This window comes from Rhinopithecus roxellana, chromosome 17, assembly GCF_007565055.1.
Source record: "Rhinopithecus roxellana isolate Shanxi Qingling chromosome 17, ASM756505v1, whole genome shotgun sequence".
NCBI lineage: Eukaryota > Metazoa > Chordata > Mammalia > Primates > Cercopithecidae > Rhinopithecus > Rhinopithecus roxellana.
In genome coordinates this window covers 89,636,460-89,655,954 of record NC_044565.1, presented here as the reverse complement: position 1 = coordinate 89,655,954, position 19,495 = coordinate 89,636,460, and the positions used below count along the sequence as shown (strand labels likewise).

Below are 19,495 nucleotides of genomic sequence, written 5' to 3'. Positions count from 1 at the left end.
GGCGACGCAAGATAACAGTGCCTGGCACATGGCAGACGCTCAGGGTCTACTACTGAATGTCCTGCTCACAGTAAGGTAAATAATTTATTTTAAAACACACACACACACACACAGAATGGGTTTAAGATTAAAGAACGCTGGTTGGGTGCAGTAGCTCACGCCTGTAATCTCAGCAGTGTGGGAGGCTGAGGTGGGTGGATCACCTGAGGTCAGGAGTTTGAGACCAGCCTGGCCATCTCAACCAAAAATACAAAACATAGCGAAAAACCATCTCTACCAAAAATACAAAAATTAGCCGGCCCATCTCTACCAAAAGTACAAAAATTAGCTGGGCATGGTGGTGCACGTCTGTAGTCCCAGCTACTCAGGAGGCTGAGGCAAAAGAATTACTTGAACTCAGGAGACAGAGGTTGCAGTGAGCCGAGATGGTGTCACTGCATTCCAGCCTGGGCAACAGAGCAAGACTCCGTCTCAAAAAAAAGAAAGAAAGAAAGAAAGAAATGCTAAAAGACAACTCAGACACTGTACTTAAAAAGTACATTAAACGCCAGGCATGGTGGCTGACGCCTGTAATCCCAGCACTTTGGGAGGCTGAGGTGGATGGATTGCTTGAGCCCAAGAGTTTGAGACCAGCCTGGGCAACATGGCAAAACCCAGTGTTTACAAAAGTACAAAACTGAGCCGGGTGTGGCGGTGCACACCTGTAGTAGTCCCAGCTACTCCGGATGGAGGCTGAGGCGACAGAATCACTTGAGCCCGGGAGCTCGATACTGCAATAAGCCAAGATCTCGCCACTGTACTTCAGCCCAGGTGACAGAGCAAGACCCTGTCTCCAAAAAAAAGTGCATTAAATTCTGCACTCTTAAAGTAAATTTTACAAGGTACAAAAAATTCCGGCTGAAAATGCACAACACTTGTGAAGATTTAAGCAGGCCAAGAAAGCTCACGTGTTTGGTGTCTGCCTCCCCCACCCAAAAGAACACTCTGGACAGGCAGATACTGCTCTGCTCCCTGTGGGCCCCCAGCCCCTAGAACAGTGACTGTACATGTGGGGCCTCAATGGGTGTTTTTAAAATTAAATCAATTGGCTGGGCACAGTGGCTCACACCTGTAATCCCAGCACTTTGGGAGGCCTAGGCAGGTGGATCACTCAAGCTCAGGAGTTCAAGACCAGCCTGGGCAATATGGTGAAACTCTATCTCTACAAAAAATACAAATTAGCTGGGCAGGGTCCCAGCTACTTGGGAGGCTGAGGTGAGAGAATCTCTTGAACCCAGGAGACAGAGATTGCAATGAGCCAAGATCAGGCCACTGCACTCCAGCCTGGGCAACAGAGTGAAACTTTGTCTCAAAAAATTAAATTAATTGGCTCCTGAACACAGACAACACAAGGTCATTGTTTTTTTATCTCCAATAGATGGGTGAAGAAACAGGGCCAGAGCTCCTGGTGTGAGTGACCACCCACGTAGTGGAGCCAGGTTTTCAACAGGGTCTTTCCACACTCCCAAGCTGACCCCAGGGCTAACCTCACCAGCCACTCAGAGCAGGGATGAGATTGTAACTAAGTCATTAGTCAAGGCTGCCTTCTGAAGCCAGCTACTGAGCACAAACCACAGGTGCTAACTGCTTCTGCAAACCCGGGCCACCCTAGACAGAAAGGGAGAGAACCACCAAAGGAGGGGACCAGGAACGCAGTTCAGGGGGCTTCCCCACAGCCGCGCGGCCCAGCGCTCACCAGTGACGGCGATGCAGGAGTCGATGGCCGCGCTGCGGCAGGCGCAGATGATGACCACGTAGTTGGTCTTGGCGAGCTTGCCCTCGACCAGCAGCCGGAACATCTCGGAGAGGCCCTCGGCCAGGGAGTAGGCACACTCGATGACGTGCACGCTGTCGTTGCAGGAGCTGGCGGCCAGGCTGGCCAGCCAGGGCAGCTGCGCGGAGGTCACGGGTGCCACAGCACTGGGCGCGGGTGGGAAGGACTGCGGCGGCGCCTGCTGGTACTGCCGGATCTCGGTCAGGTGCGACTCGCGCCAAGAGCGCAGGAAGATCTGCTCCAGGTCCTCCATCAAGGGCACCTGGTCCGAGGCTGCAACACAACGCGGGCGGAGGGCCTGCCACAAATGCCAGCGACATCCGGGGACGCGCAGGTGCAGTGATGTGGAAGTACCCACTTAAGTTATTGCTGTGAAATCGTATCACAGACGGTTGGAGCACGAGGGGAGGGCATAAAATCCGCCACAATCTCACCACTGCCCTAACAGAGCCACGGTATCTATGTGTATTTCTTAGTCTTTTTTTTCCATATGCAAGTTTTTTTTTTTAATTATAAGATGATTTGTACATTTATTTTTATTTTTAAGATTAAGCATTCTCTTTGACAATCCAGAAACATAGTCCTCGCTCACTCTTCAGCCATACACACCTAAAACAGTTAAAAGTGATTCCTTAATTTTCAATGACAAAGTAGGATAAAGGAATATGTTCTCAAGCTGCAGTTCAATTTTTCTGTCCTCTTTTCAAAAGCAAAAATCTTACTTTGCTACCAAGCCACTCACCAACTATAAGGAGAGACAATTTTTCAAAAAGCCAACAAAACCCAGTAAAAAGAGTAAGTATCAACCCAAAATTATCACCCAAAACACTGCTGTTGAAAAAAAAAAAAAAAAAAAAAAAAGGAGGAAGCCAAATTCCCATAGCTTGTTAGAGAAGGTCTTTAAAAAGAATTCAGAAAGTTAGGACTGGAACTACCATGGTATAGACAGGTTACACTGTCCCTATGTGCATATACAGTGGTAAATGTGTAGAACATTCAGCCTGGGAATATAGGCTTTCTCCTACTCCAGGACAGGGAATAAAAACATGCGTTGCTGGAATTAATATTAAAATTGTCCTTACAAATAGCTGTAATGATTGTCCATATAAACTTTGGGTCTTGCATTCTTTCTGTAACCGTGACCTTATCATCAGTTTCAGTGCCATTTTCAGCCATCGTAACGAGCGCTGTTAGCACGTCCATAATGTCCCATCATATGTAAGCACCACCGTAAGTTTACTCAGCAAGGTCTCTATTGTGGATTCTCTTATTTCTTCCAAATATTCACCTTTATAAATACCTCTGCAATGCACATCTTGATGTATAGAACATTACTTCCTTTGCCTAAAGTCTCAAAGGTGGATTTACAGAACCAGCTAATACATACCATCAGCTGGCTTCCAAACGGCCTGAATGCATGAGTTTACCACGCAAACGGTGCATTTGACAAGCACTGGTTTTACTGCACCTAAGCACCACTGGGTACCATCATTTGGGTTATTAATTCAGAAAAAGGTGACTTGATTTGTGATTCGCATGTCTTTGACGATGAGTGAGATTGAATACTTTTCAATATTTGTTTCCTTCTGGTATTTTTTCTTTTATGAATTGTCTGGTTTATACGTCCAGATTTCACACTTGATGAGCTGGAGGATAGTGCACCAGGCTTCCATTTAGAAGGTGGGTTCCAGTCCAGCTCTACCCAGCACCAGCTGTGTGGCCCTGAGCTATCTCATACGGTTTTCTGATGCATCACACGGGGTTCATGCCACCTGCTCTGTGGGCCGTGCCAGAATGATTAAATTAGCTTATATCTCCATCTTTGATTGGATACATTTAATCAGAATTCACTACTTCAATTAGCTTATTAAATTAGAATTTAATTAGATTAGCTGTTATCTCTCTCTCTTTAAAAACTTTCCTTTGAGTCCACATCTTCTTCCAGAACTAAACCCTACCCAGAGCTGTCTATACACGCCATACTGTCTCCTCACCTCCAATCTCTCTAATCCACTCCAATGTGACTTATCCCCAATCTTTGCGTACATCATCATCAAGGTTGCCAATCGCTTCCCATGGCCAAACCGAATGGTCAGAGTCCAGTCTTCCCTCTGCTCAACTCCCAGCCATGCTGGCACAGTTGATCAGCCCTTCTCCTTGGGAATGCTTTTTTTCACTGCTTCTTATCAACATTCGCCTATTCCCTCAATATAGGTTGGCGGACTGTCGACTTGAGCTGCGGACGCTGTGGGGCATCGGGAAAAGGACTCACTGACCATGCCTGGCCTCATGGAGCTTACACCCTAACTGGGGGAGACACACTTAAAGGGAACAATCACAGACCCTAATTCCTGGTGCCCTAAAGATAAAGGGCATACGATAGGGGCCTGGAGGGTGGGAGCTGTCTTACACACAGTAACAAGAAGGCCTTGCTGAGGAGATGATGGGTGACCTGAAACCTGAAGGACATGAGGGAGCAAGCCACACAAATGTCTTTGGCAAGAGCATGTCACAGGGAAGGAACAGCAAGTGTGGGATGCCTTGGTGGGACCAAGATTGCTGAGGGGTACAGCGGGCTGGGACAGAGCAAGCAGGTGGGACCAGGAGGCAGGCCGGGCCCCAGGAAGGGGTGGAGTGAGCGACTGATGGGAAGCCGCAGCAGGGCTCTGAGCAGGGAAGAGATGCAATCAGATTCCCGGTTCTCAGGGATATGGGGAACAGGGCAAGAATAGTGCCCCGGTGAGGGGACAGCCACAAAGAGGGTGAGCGAGACTGGATTCAGAATGAAGCCTGCTTACTGACGGACTGGTGGGGACTATGAGAAAGAGGGAAATGCTGGGTTTCCCAGATTCTCCACTGTTCTTTCCTTCCTTCTCACCCATTCTATCTCAGTCACCTCTTCTGGATCTCTGAAGACTGGAGGTCCCCAGGCTCAAACCCTGGCACTTTCCTCTCCCCGTAGCCACCCGCAGCTGGTCTCACGGCTTTAACATACATCATCTGTAAGCCAATGTGTCTTAAATGTATACCTAGAGCTTCAACCTCTCCTGGGGCTCAAGGCCTGCCCATGCAAATGAACACAGGTGACTTGGCTGTCTCGTGGGCATCTTGTACAAACTCATGCCAAGACAGAACTCAAGTTCATTGCTACCATTCACCTGGCTGCTCAGGCTGAAACCCCGGCCTCACCTGCTCCCACCCCCTTCAAAGGGATTTCCAGACAGACTTACCTTCAGAATAGCCCCTGCAGCTCACTGCTGCTGCCCTCAGTGGCCCAAGCCACTCTGTGCCTTTAATAGGCAACAACTGACTCTTTCTCTGTTTCCGCCACTGCATCTGCACCATCTGACTCCACACAGCAGCCAAGGTGGCGTTTTTAAAGTGAAAATCAGATCACCTCCATCCCCTGCCTAAAAATACTCCGGTGGCTTCTCCATGTGTCTACCATAGAATCACACTCTTGACCGGAGCTTGCCCCCTGTGACCACACCTCTCCCTCACACCCTCTCTCTGCTGCAGCTACACTGGCCTCTCCAGCGACCTGGGACGCTCACTGCTCCCCACCTCACAGTCTCACCTGGCCTCCCTCTCTCCTCAGGGCCCCACCTGTCCTCTTTCCTCAGATCAAGACAAGGCTGACTCCTTCTCAGGGTCGAGGTCTCTAATCACAGAGGCCTTTCTTCATGGCCCTAAACTGGCCCCACACAGACACACACTAATGCATGTGCCCACCTTTACCTGCCTGTTTTCCACTGGTTTATTGCTTCTCTCTCCCACTAGACTAGAATCACCTCAAGGGCAGGGTCTTTGCCCAATTCCCTGCTGTATCCCTGTGCCTGGAATGGCAGATAAATACTTCTGGAAATGTCTCCATTAACTTCAACCTACTTTCGGCCCCTCAATGTGGGTACGCCCACAGTGACCTCATGACAACCTCCCAGTGGAGCCATAAGCTCTCCCCATGTATTTCAATTCCAGCAGCCCAAGTCAGCCCCCACAAGGGCCAAGGCCAGGTCTGTGCTCGGGCTGTGGCCCCTCCCTGCCACCTGGCCAATAGGTGGAGGTGACTCACCCAGCTGGACCAGGTAGTAGACAGTCAACAGGAGCTGCATCTCCTCAGAGATGGGCTGGATGGCAGAGGCGCCGTACTGCTCGTATGCCCGCGAGACAGACTGGGAATTCTGGTAGCACGTGTACAGGAGGGGGCTGACCACGACGTCATTCAAGTTCCCACACAAGTAAGGGAAGTTCCCGTGGCCTGCAGAGGAACAGCAGTGACTTGGCACCTGGTCTTGTGCACAGCTCATGGCCCCACACATGAGTTCTCTGGGGGTGAGGGAGCTGAAGGAGACAAGTGAACTGCGCCAGGTCCCTCGAGTGCCCTGTCCTGGGAAGCCTTGCTCATTGAGTGCACCTGCTCACCCTTCTGGAGCCTACGATGAGAGGAGTCACCTCTTCTAACCAATGGGGCTGTGCCACTTACTGGTTCATTTCGTCCAATCCTCTTATTTTTTACAAGTGAGGCAGCTGAAGGGAGGGACTTGCCCAGAGCCAAGCAGCCACCACCTGTCACTCCTCCAGCACCACCGACGGGACACCTTGTGGGCAGAGCACCTTCCAGAGCTTCACTGGGTGCTGCCTGCCAGGCCTTGCCTCCCTGACTCCAAGCAGGGAGGATTCTGCCCTGCATCCTCCCTCCCAGGGCTATCTGGCAAGGTGAGTTGGGATAATACATCACCACAGAGACCAGAACACTGAGTCATTCTTTTTTTTTTTTTTTTTTTTTTTTGAGACAGTCTCTTGCGCTGTCCCCTGGCTGAAATGCAGTGGTGAGATCTCAGCTCACTGCAACCTCCGCCTCCTGAGTTCAAGCGATCCTCCCACCTCAACCTGCCAAGTAGCTGGGATTATAGGTGTGCATCACCATACCTGGCCAATTTTTGTATTTTCAGTGGAGACAAGGTTTCACCATGTTACCCAGGCTGGTCTTGAACTTCTGACCTAAAGTGATCCACCCACCTTGGCCTCTCAAAGTTCTGGGATTACAGGCGTGAGCCACCATGCCCAGCCCATTAGAAGATTCATTCTGAAGATAGCCCTCAGAGGTGGAATCGTCCAGGCCAGCTTCAAATCTCTTTCCACTATTATTTAGCTACATGACATCAAGCAAGAAGCTTAACTGCCCTAAACTTCAGTCTCTGCATTTGTAAAATCAGGTGAAGCTATCAAATCCTCTCGGGCCTGCTGAGCTCTGAAAGGTAGCACGTGTGTGTGTGTATGGTTGTGTGTGTGTGTGGTATCTTGCACTCCGGGTACTCCATTTAGTCACCAAAAATATATTTTCTGACTTCGGCTGTGTGCTATATGCAGACGTCCTGCCAGGCTTGGGGAGTAAAGCTGGTGCCTGGGGCACAGGTCGTGTTCTCAAAGACATTGCTTCTCAAGGGCTTCCCAAACACCTCCTGGCCCACCCAGAGCTTCTGATGCAGAACTGGGGCCTGATTCTGATTCCACGACGGGTCCAAGAATTCACGCCTCTCATAAGCTCCGGGGCGATGCAGGTTCTGCTGGACCAGGGGCTACCATTTGGGTAGCACCACTTACAAATATTGCGGTTGGCAAGAGGCAAGGTAAAGAGTTACTATAAAAGCAAGCATGTGACATTTGTCATAAAAGAGGGACAGAGAAGTGACAAGGGGGGCAGAGGAAAGGGAATCTAAGACAACTTCATGGAGAAGGCACAGGGCTGAGTCGTAAGGCCTCAGGAGGGCTTGGACATGTGGCTGTGGGGAACAGGAGTCAGAGAGACAAGGGCTTTACAGTGAGGGGTGCAGTGGAAACAGACAGGCAGTGGAGGGAACAGAGCACACCTGAGAACCAAGAGGACAGTCTCTATTCTGAGATTGTTCATGTGAGACGTAGACTGGCTGGGCTTTCTTTTCTGAGGCTCCTGGTTCAAAGCAGAGGCAGGTGAAGCCCTGCCTACACCTCCAAGCCTTGCACCCTGTCCTAGCTCTGTTTCCTGAGCACTGTGTTCTTGAGACCTACCACAGACACATCATGGCCACATACAAAAAATGCATGCAACATGACTGAAAGAACGTTGGCCTTCATTTGAGGTAGACGGGGGGCCCAGTGGAACTGCCTCGGTCATTGGTTCTATGTCATGCTAAGGTCGAAACTCAGAGTTGCATGCTACTTCCTGAATACCCTGTCCAGTTTTTGTTTTTAGGAAAAAGACATGCTCTTTCCTATTTCTTAATTATCAGGGTGCTTCTCCCACTTTCCTACAATCCTCCCTCCTCTATCTACAAGCATGATACCAAATGCAATAGTAACGTATTTAAGAGGGGCCTGCGTGCACAGTGTGTCTGTGTGGTGTGTGTGCCGTGCCTACGTGTGTATGTGTGTGTGTGTTGCCATGTGCCAGCCATTCTGGTGCCTGCGATCACCAGCCAAGCCCTGCTGAATCCCCCCAGGGTTTCCCATTGCAACATCTCCAGCTTCATCAAAGGGATTTCTTCAGTTGAGCCAAAAGTCTACCCCCACGTAGCATACGTTAGCCCACTGCACAAAACGGATCAGATCTAATTTTGTTTGATGCTTCTACAGTGGTGACCATGGCTATCTTTGCCCAACCAAAGTAGATTCCATACTCAAAAAATACTAGTGGCGTGGGTGACAACAGGAGACCCCCCACCAGAGCAGGGCTCCTGCAGCCAGGGAGTGATTTGTTTTTTCCTAATCCTCGGCACTCAGCACCGGGCCTGGGATCATGGCAGATGCTCAATGAAGCTGAGCAGATGAAGGAAAGAACGAGGAAGAGGCAAATAGACTTCATGGCAGGGAATCATTTCACCTGGACCCACTGTGGGAAGCTTGACAAGCTCCATCATTCTTGGCATCTGATCAGGGGCTGAACTAGTGACTGGCTCTGCCTTGTTCCTTCCTTGCCCTGGAAAGCACTTTAGGTTTGTCTCAGGAGGATACCCTTGGAGTCAGACCGGGAAGAGTTTTCGCTTTTGCCTGTTTCTCGTGCCTTCCTTCAGGTTCTTCCATTCCCACGACTCGGTGCACTGCTGTACTTGCCTTTAAATATCACTGGCTTGGCCTTGCATATTTTCAGCAAGTTGTCAGGAACAGACACGGGTTCTCCAGAGGCCACCACTGGGAAGGTGACTGAAGCTGGTCCCACCAAGCCAACCTGGGGCACGCAGGACACGCCTGCGCTCTCTAGGAACACCCAAGAACATTAGTAAAAACATCAGACAAGGCATCCACTTCTCACACACCTGACATCAGGCCAGGCAGCAATGCTGCTACCTCCTGATCAATGTCCCTGATTACAGGAGCACCAAAGTCTTAGAGTCATAGATTCCTAAGGTCAAGGGCACCTTTAAGTTCCTTCCATCCATCCTTCCCCCAATGGTTCGGTCTCCTCTTTGATATCCCTGCCAAGTCATAAACAGCCCCTTTTAAAATTCCCAAGGATCAGAGAACTCACTATCATACAGGGATCCTAGACCTTGCAAAGCAATTCTAACATGTGAGAAAGAAGTCTTTGGTTACACCAAACTCTGCCTCCTTAGAACTCCCTCAGCAGTACACACGCACATTCACACACATGCACGCTCACACATGCACACATACACACACAACTGGCAGCAGCACTACCACCAGTACCCAAGTCTGGAATTCTGGGCAAGGCTGCCATCACTTACCATACTTAGCTCTGTTCCCACCACCTTGGGGGTAGCCACCATCTGGAGCTGATGGAGATTCTGGAGACCACCCTTTGTGGCGTTTTTTGGGGGGCCCGGAGTTTGACAAGATACCTAGACAATATTCAGAGTGTGGATTAGGCTATCATCAGGAAAGAGTTCCAATAAAACTTTCCCTTGGTTTGGAGAACAATGATCTGTTTGTTTTGTTTTGTTTTTCTAATCACAGTTTCACAGGGGTTTTAAGGAGCTAGTGCAATATCTAGGCATAAGGAAATGTCAGTTTTTGTAAATGTTTCATTCCAAAGTTGTGTGTGTGTCTAAACGATCTCTCTCTGAGCCCGAGCTCCTTCATCTTTAAAATGGGACACTAAACCCTACTCTGAAAGGTGGTTTGAACAGGACTAAAGAGAATGTATGTAGAGTGCTTTGTGCAATGAATTGCAAGGAGCCTGGGCCCAATAAGGTAGCCAGAATTACCCACGTCATCATCATCTTCACCACCATCATTATTGTTATGGACATATTCCAATCTGAAGGGCTGGAAGAGAGAAATACGTTTCTGCAGACGGGGGCAGCAGCATCTGATCCACCACCACAGCCCCACCACTTGGGGGCAGTACTGATCCGCCTGTGCTCCCCTCCCTGCCCCAGCCGAGAAAGCTAATTTCAGACTCAAAAAAAATCAAGTACAGAGGCTGACACCCACTGCAATGAGTCATCCCTGCCCACTCTAGACAGCAGCATGCTCATGACTCAAGCTAACTTCGTGAATGTTTCAAAATACCAAGAACTGGTTTCCATAGTTTCTTGACTAACCAGACACAAAATTTCCCCTACATGTAGGGATTCATGTCTCAACCTCAACTGTACATTAAACTCAACCAGAAAACTTTTAAAACTCTGCCTGGATGTAATCCTATCCCAGTTAAACCAGAAGCCCAGCATGGGAGCAGGACTCAGGCATCCCAATATCTCAGCGCTTCTTCTTGATTATAATGCACAGCCCGGGTGGAGAAACAACAATCAGAGCAATGGTTCTCCAGGTATGACCCGAGGCACTGCACAGAACCCACATGGCCCTTTTAAACCTGTGCCTACTAAACCTGTGTGTTCCTGGGCCCCACCTTGACCTCCAGAATCACATCTCTGGAAATGACAGTAAGAAAACACCATCCTTTGTAAGCCAGCCTGGTGATTTTTTTTTTTTTTTTTTTTTTTTTTTTTTTTTTTTTTGAGATGGAGTCTCACTCTTGTTGCCCAGGCTGGAGTACAGTAGTGCAATCTCGGCTCACTGCAACCTCTGCTTCCTGAGTTCAAGCGATTCTCTTGCCTCAGTCTCCCAAGTAGCTGGGATTACAGGTGTGCACCACCACACCCGGCCAATTTTTGTACTTTTAGTAGAGACAGGGTTTCACCATGTTGGTCAGGCTGGTCTCGAACTCCTGACCTCAGGTGATCTGTCCGCTCAGCCTCCCAAAGTGCTGAGATTATAGCTGTGAGCCACCACACCTGGCCAGCCTGGTAATTCTTAAGCACACTTAAGTGAGAATCATTGCTTTAGAGTCTCTCAAGGGTAATCAAAAAAATATTATCACCTCATTAGACTGACTAAAAGTAAATAAAAAGTTAAAAGCATAAAGTACTTTATTTACAAAGAACTTTCAAACCCGTGGGCTCCTTTGGCCCTCCCAACAACCACTGACGCAGCTGCTGTTTTCTCCTCCCTGTTTGCAGGAATGAGGCCTTTGACTCTGCAAACATCTGTCCCCAGTTGCAATGCGAGACCCCCCACAGAGGCTAAGCAGCCAGCTGCTCTAAAAGCTCTACTGAATGACCAAAGGGGACAGGGCTTGGAATTGGATCTCAGTAAGGATGGAAGAGACACAGATGTGTTCTCACTTTTGGAAGATAACCCTATAAATAGCTCTAAGTAGACCCTAAGCCCATGAGCCCTTTCCAAATGATGTCACCAGCAGCTGCTCCCATGGTACCAATGTGGATCAATTATTTCTCAAAATGTCTCTTGGGGAGGTATTATTTGGCATTTTTGGGAGATGATTCATTATGTAGCCTGCTTGGTGCAGGACATTCTGCATGCTGCCCACTCTGTCCCAGCATCAAATGCCAGTAAGACCCTGTGCCTGGGACAACAAATCCATCCTTTACCAGAACATTTCCTACCCCCGCCCCCCAGGGGGCAGCACTTCTCCATTGGGAACCAGTGAGTGACAGGACTCAAGGCTTCAGTAAACTCCTTGTGGTATTAGATGCAGTTTCTTAAAAATTAATTTTGAGCTCTCGCCCCAGAGCAGAGGAGAAGGCCCAGGAACTCCAACACTTCAGCTGTGCTCAACACAACTCAACTCAGCCAGCATCATGCCCTCTGGCTGGGCTCCCCAGCGGCTGGTACCAGGGGCTCCAAGATGCACGTTACCATGGTGCTGCCCTTGGGAACTGCACAGCGCCGAGGCCCTGATGGCCACATGTGGCTGCGGGACTAAGCCTGGGACGGCTGGGAGCCCCGTGCACTCACAGGGAGCCCTCCTGCATGGAGCAGGTGCCCCCTGAACTAAGCTCACACAGGCGATTTAATAGGTGAGTGGAGAGAGCAGCCCAGAGCCGGGATGCAGGCACAGAGCATGGAGACAGGAGGATGGGGCCATGGGGGTGGGGGAGCTCAACTGCCCAGGGCAGCCAAAATAGCAGGGAATGAGGTTGAGCAGGTGGGCTGGGGCCAGATTCTGGAAAGGCTTGAGTGCTCCCCTAGGCAATTTGGAGGAGCTCCATCTCCCACACCCCTCCATGGAGCATGGCAAGGAAAATGCAGTCAGTCCCACACACAAGGCTTCCCAGGGCCACCTTCACAGGGTCCCGGGCTGAGGGAGGCCCTCATCTCCCTGCTGTTCAGGGTGGAGGTTGGGGGGTCCACAGACAGCCCAGAAGGGAGGCTGTAGCAGCGTGGCATCCCCAGTATCCTCATCCCCAGATGTCCAGCTCTGCAGCCACAGGGCTGCCCCCAAATGCAGCACTCGGCAGAGAAGCAGCAGTCCCTGGATAAAAGCAGGAGGCTGCCTGGGGCTCGGCTGCTGTGGAGGATGGGACTTGCCACTGCCTGGGACTTGGTTGCTGTGGGTTTCAGACTCCAGGATGGAGGCGCTGGTTGGGAACGGGAGGCCTCGGATTCTGTTCAGAAGCTACATTCGCCCCTTCAGTCAAGAGTTAGACAATTCACAAGATTTTCACCAGGGAGGTCCTCCACCAGCACAGTGGAGTGGGAGCTTAGAGGCCTGCCCCTGCCTCTCTGGACCTCTGTCTCCTCCTCTGTAAAACAGTGTTGGCCTAGATGGTTTCTAAGGGCTCCTCCAGTTTGATGTCTTAGATCTTCAAATCCAATCTAGCTGAGTGCATGATGGAGGAAGACGAGAATGGCTTATGAAGTGGCTCCAGATGAGCATGGTGGGGAGAGCACTGGACTGGGAGTCCTCAAGCAGGTCCCCAGGTTGCTCCACCCATTCACAGCTTCCTCAAACCCTCCTCTGGCAGGAGGTCTGCTCAGCCCCTTCACTCACCTCTCTCATCCATATCCTCACCTCCTCATCCCTCTTTGCTTCCTTTCTCCCTTTCTGTCTCTACATGATGCTTCCCCAACTTCTAAGTTGCAGTTCAGTTATCACCTCCTCCAGGAAGCCTTCCCTGAAAAGACTAGCCTCAGCAATGACGCTGATTTGGATGAGAACAGCCGGTACCAATTAGTGAGCTGCCAGATGTGCTCTGACCTTTCATACAGCACCTCATCCCTCTGAACAACCCTTGGAGCAGAATTCTTATCTCCAGGTGAAGAAACATTTATTGAGACTTGGCCAAGGTCCCCTGACTAACAAGAGACAGCAGTAGGTTTTGAATTCATATTTATCTGATTTGGAAGCCCATGTTCTTCCCCAACAAGACATTGCCCACTATTGCTCCAAAATTCTACCATCCTGCAGCTGTGCAGCCCACAGGACAGGTCACTCGCCATCACCACAGCTGTCTCACTGCTCCTTGGCACACACGACAACTCCCAAGTGTCACTCATACAGCACCAGCGCCTGGACCCAGACCCATGGACTCAGGAGGCACCCGTGGTCCTGGCCTGACTCTCATGGAAGCCACACCAGACTCCAGCAGGCTCAGCGGCCCCAGCCCAGCAGCTCCCATGCCCCCTCTGGCCTTGGCCCAGAGAAGAGCAGGATCCCCAGGACAGCCAGGACAGGCAGCGCTACCTAAAGCCGATGGTCGCGGCAAGGCCAACAGGTTATTCTTTGCCAGCTGTTGGCACTTTGGGGAATCTTTGCCGTTGAAAACAGCCGGACCCACTGTTGCGCTTAGTGAGGAGTGATCAGAAGCTGGTCCTGAAAGCAGATAGAAGGCAAAGAGGAGGGTCAGTTCACGAGAATGCTCTGGGAGCCAGGCAAGGAGGAAAACACTTTCCTTGCAGTTTCACAAACTAGCTTTTCCCCAGCAAGTCTCATCAGAAGGTCAGAATTCCCAACAGTGATTCTGCTACACGGAGAAGATACATGCAGATACATGCATACACACACACACACACACTTCTGCCTACACACAAGCATACACATGCACAAACATGTACACACACACGCACGCACACATGCCTATATACATGCACACCCAGGAACATGCACCCTCCTGCTCACACCCCAATGGACACACAGCCTGAGTGAAAGAAGGACCAGGGGACTTCCTGAATTCCAGGACCACACCTGAAACTGTTCTGCTTCCTTCTACCTTCTCTCTCAAGACCTCTGGTTGATATGGTTTGGCTGTGTCCCCACCCAAATCCCACTTTGAATTATAGCTCCCATAATCCCCATGTGTCATGGGAGGGACCTGGGGGGAGGTAACTGAATCATGGGGGTGGTTTCCCTCATATTGTTCTCGTGATAGTGAAGAAGTCTCACGAGATCTGATGGTTTTATAAAGGGCAGTTCCCCTGCACACACTGTCTTGCCTGCCGCCATGTAAGATGTGCCTTTGCTTCTCCTTTGCCTTTCACCATGCAGAAATGTGAGTCCATTAAACCACTTTCTATATAAATTACCCAGTCTTGGGTATGTCTTCACAGCAGTATGAAAATTGGCTAACACATCTGAAGTCCAGGAGAGCAGTTGGGTTTGCAGCTACCTGGGTGCAGACTGTTCACATGGCCCAGGGTTCCCCTGGTCTAAGGGTAATTCTGGGGACAATCATGGCTTCTGGTCTCCTGGGGCTGACAGAACTGCTTAAGTTGTCCATGTCAGTCAGAATGGTCTGGAAAGAGCTTGAGTCAGGAGTAGCACTGAATGTTTCCTGTGGGTTTAAGGGGGTGGCTCTGAAGCCAGATGACATGTGTTTGAGCCCAGTTCCACCACCTCCCAGCTGTGTCACCCTGGATGCTTACTTAACCTCCCTATGCCTCAGTGTTCTCATCCAGAAAACAGGGATGGTCACTATAGCAACTCAGAGGCACTGTGAGAACGACATGAGTTAGCAGAAGAAACTGCCTGGAACGGTGCCTGGCGTGTAACATCCTTTGAGTACTTGCTGATACTACCATCTTATTTATTTCTTACAATTGCCCTACAAATTAGATAGAAGAGATTTGCCCAACTTTACAGATGAGGAAATGGAGGTTCAGAGGATTTGAGTTGCTCCAAATCACTCAACTAAACGGTGGCAGCACTGGAGCTTACACCCAGGCACCCTGACAGCAAAAACAGCAGGCTCTCCAGGCCATGATGGTAGAGGCACTGGGGGCCTGGGCATGGGGAAGCAGCGAGGAGCTCTGGAGGAGAGTATGTTCCAGTCCCCTGCCCAGGCAATGGATGGGCCAGGTGGGTACAAGGGTACTGGCCTCCTCCCAGGGCCAATGTGCCTCTACAGACCCACTGGGCAGGAGGCATGAAAACAAGCAGCGACCTTCCTGCATCCTTGGGAAGGCTGGTGTCTACTGTGATAACAATCACCATGCTTAGGAAGTCTGTGCAACATGGTGAAATGCCAAGCATGTGAATCAGGGTTCACATCTAATGTCACCTCTTGCCTCCACCTCCTCCTGCCCACGAGGTCCTAGGCAAGCACCCAGCCTCCATGAGCCTCACCTTCCCAATCAGTAAAATGTGGAACGGAGGCCTGCTCACAGCATGGTTGTTGGGCTTCAAGGCATTCACACAGCTGGGGAGTGCTGCGCACGGGGTGAATGGCAGCAATCTGGTCTTCTCCACCCCTTCTAGCAATTCATTCAAACCCTGACTCAGCACCTTTACATAGAGAGCTCTATGCTGTGTGGGGATTGTATGGGGGGCGGTGCTGCAGATGGACCCTGCATATGTCCCCACCAGGGGATCCCACTTCATATCAAACAGGAAGAAAGAAAAGCCCTCCCAGTGAAACACCTAGCATTCTTTGCTGAAAAGTATATCAAATTCAAGATGAAAGTAAAGGTGTTATAGAAAAAGATAACAGCCCCTTGATTTATTTTGAAGAATGCTTGACTACATAGTCAACCGGACACATCAGAGACATGCCAGCTGTGTGGATTCAGCAGCCCTGGTATGTCTCTGCCGCCTCACCTGCCTGCTGAGCTCCCATCAGGATGCTGGGGTTCGTCCCGGGAATGGGCTCGCTGGGGAAGGCAGCCGCGCTCTCCAGGGCCGGGAAGGAGGAACCAGAACAAGTACTGGTGGGGATCTGCCGGCTTCTAAACTCTAAGGGGGCAAGGCGCACGTGTGAAAACCAACTCGCTCTTCTCCAACAGTTATGAAATGAGTTCCTGGAGTGGAACGTGTCCTACAGGACAGTGAGCTATGGAGACAGTCACACAAGCTGCCACCACATCCTGGTCTTTGTTTCAGTGTGAAGCCAGGGCGAGGGTGTGACTCTCTACTTGTGGCTCCATGCCAAGGGGCAGCTCTGGTTGTCAAGAGTGGGAGCAATGGTGAATATTTAGAAGAGAGGGACGAATTATACAAAGAAGTCACCCTACAGCTACCTGTAACCATAGACGAGAGTGTTACTTGAAGATAAAGAAACGATACCATCTTCCACCCTTATTTCCTCCTCTGGGAAAGGCCATCCCCAGCAGCCAGTGACGTGGAGAACCTCTGAGGTGCTTGGACCCAGCAGGTGATCAAAGACGGTGAACTGGTCCCATACAGGGCAAAACCACTGCATCCTCAGGGCCTGAGAAATGACTGGCAAGTAATAGGGGTTCAGGAGGCATTTACTGAACAAAGCAAGAAAAGCAGAGAGGAAGGAAGAATGGGGTGTGAGGGAGGTGTTCCCAGAGCCGCCCAGCCTAAGGCCTCTTCCCTCTACTCCCAGGATCTGCCCGGGAGAGTCCAGAAGACAAGATGGGAACAAGCCCAGACAAGGGAGGAACACCTCACACCCCAGTCTTGCCCTCTACCCGTGGCAGGCCACTGAGGATCCAGCCTCCTCCTCGCCCCACAGAGCTGACTGTGGCCATGAAAGCTACAGCTGAGACAAAGAGGGTGGGAAGGCAGCCTGCTCCCAACATTTCTGAAAGCTGCAGCCCAATCACTTCTTCAGAGACCAGCAATGTGAAGCTGATCTTTCTGGCCATAGCTCAGGATTCAGGGGCTTGTGTGGGGCATTGTTCAAGCCGAGCTGTCTTAAGTCAGGTTCTCAGCCTTGGTGCCGGTGATATTTGCAGTGGGCTTCTTTGTGCTGGGGGCCACCCTGTGCGTTGCAGTATGTTCAGCCATACCCTGGTCCCTACCCCAGATGCTGGTGGCACCATCCAGTCATGACAATCAAACTTGTCTCGAGTTACGGCCAAACGTCCCCTAGGGGACGAAAGTCACCCATGGTTGAGGACCACTTGGGTGAACTACTCAATTTGGGAAGATGAGAACCAGCGCCCCAAATACTTGCCATAGGAGGTAACGCACATTCTGGCCCTCTGTCAACTTTTTTTTTTTTTTTTTGAGATGGTGTCATGTTCTGCTGCCCAGGCTGGAGTACAGTGGCACCATCCCAGCTCACTTCGACCTCCACCTCCCGGGTTCAGGTGATTCTCCTGCCTCAGCCTCCCGAGTAGCTGGGATTACAGGTGGGCACCACCATGCCCAGCTAACTTTTGTATTTTCAGTAGAGACGGGGTCTCACCATGTTGGCCAGGCTGGTCTTGAACTTCTGACCTCAAGTGATCTGCTCACCTAAGCCTCTCAAAGTGCTGGGATTATAGGCATAAGCCACCACGACTGGCCCTCTGTCGACTTTTAAACATCCCATCCAATTAGACTGTCACTGTCAACCAGCTTAACGTCCGTAACAAAAGGGAGCATTTTCCATTTCATAGGCCTGGCCTTTTGCCTGTGATGTGTGCTGCTATGCAGGGGCCTCTCCCCAGCATCACAGCGACAGGCACCACGGGCCACTTGGGGGCCCAGCACTCCCCACCTCCTCCACAGCCAACCTGCCCACCTGAGCCTTTCCAACAGATTAAAGGTCCTTTGGTGAGAGTCCCCTGTGCATTACGGACCAGGTAATACTTCAAGTGTTTCTGCTTCTTGGGTTGAGTGGTCAGTTTCAGATTTATATGATTGGAGAATTCTGTGAAGTAACAGAAGCCTTTCTTTCCACAGCCAACACAATTCCCAGAGAAACCTGGAGAAGAAAGTAAACCATAAACATCTTTTTATTTTTATTTTTATTTTTTTTAGATGAAGTCTCATTCTTGTCCTCTAGGCTGGAGTGCAATGGCACAATCTCGGTTCACTGCAACCTCCGCCTCCCAGATTCAAGTGACTCTCTTGCCTCAGCCTCCCAAATAGCTGGGATTATAGGTGCCTGCCACCATGCCTAGCTAATTTTTTTTTTGCAGTTTTTAGTAGAGATGGGCTTTCACCATGTTGGCCAGGCCGGTCCTTTTCAAAGAAGACAGAGTTCATCCAAACTCTGAAGATCCACTTCCTGTACCACCAGCCAGAGAACTCCACAAGGCAAGCACCCCACCCTCTTAGACTAGCCCAGAGGTTCAGACGGCCTCGACTCAAATAAAAGAGGACCAAGAAGACTTAGTGATAGAGATGGGCCCAAGCAAATGTGGAAGATTTAACATGCTTGGGGACTACTTAAACATCTATGTAGAGAGCAAACTTTGCAAGACAAGAGTCATCCCATTCCACCGTGTACAAGGATCGGGGCGCCTGAAATGATGCGACAGCTCTTATTTCCGGGGGGGTGGGTTAGTTACACTCTCAAAGCAGTGTGACTAGTGAGATGGGCTACACTGGGACACCTCTTAAGAGTCCAAAATTCCATCCTGCTCTCAACTTGATCCCGTGAGTTTCTGAAAAGAAATCGGGAGAGCTCCGCAATGCCTGGCCGGCACGCTGGCGAGTGAATTCTGTGGCTTAGCAGCCAGTAGATGGAGACGCTCTGCTCGAATGTGACTATCTTGCTGCTGCTGGCCTCTGCACCAGGCCTACAACTGACTTTCTGGGAGGTGACAGAGGCTCCCATCAGCTGTGAGGCTCTAAACAAGCCTCCTACGCGGTGGCAATGACAAAAACACCTCCTGGGAGCTATTAAAATCCAGAGAAACGTGCCTGAAAAGACCTTCATACGCTGTAAAGCCTATTCAAACCATGTGCATCGGGAGTGCTGGTTAAGGTGAGAAATGTGAAGACTTGGCTTCTGCCCAGGATGACGGCTCTTATTTAAACCATCATAAGATGGCCTTGCTTCACCCACTGGTATGTCTGGTTTCTATAGGTCCAAAGGCCTTCAGCTGGGGAGATTCTGAAGCTAAGACTCATGTGTCATATTCTCCATTTGATAAGTCTACAAAGGTCACTGTGCCTTGGGCTGTGAGGGCCACCCGGCTCTGTGTGTAACTCTGCTCTAAAAGTCTCCCTAAGGTCTCTGGCTAGTGTTCAAAATAACTCCAGTT

General features: G+C 50.3%; 1 protein-coding gene across 1 annotated transcript in view; it reads right to left on the bottom strand.

Moving 5' to 3' along the window:
- GREB1 (growth regulating estrogen receptor binding 1) overlaps window positions 1-19,495 on the bottom strand; it is an 84,989-nt gene that overhangs the window by 47,300 nt on the left and 18,194 nt on the right. Inside the window, 7 exon segments of the mRNA XM_030921299.1 lie at window positions 1,736-2,086; window positions 5,886-6,071; window positions 8,903-9,046; window positions 9,535-9,648; window positions 13,800-13,928; window positions 16,149-16,283; window positions 18,025-18,207. Coding sequence (XP_030777159.1) covers window positions 1,736-2,086; window positions 5,886-6,071; window positions 8,903-9,046; window positions 9,535-9,648; window positions 13,800-13,928; window positions 16,149-16,283; window positions 18,025-18,207 — 1,242 coding nt within the window.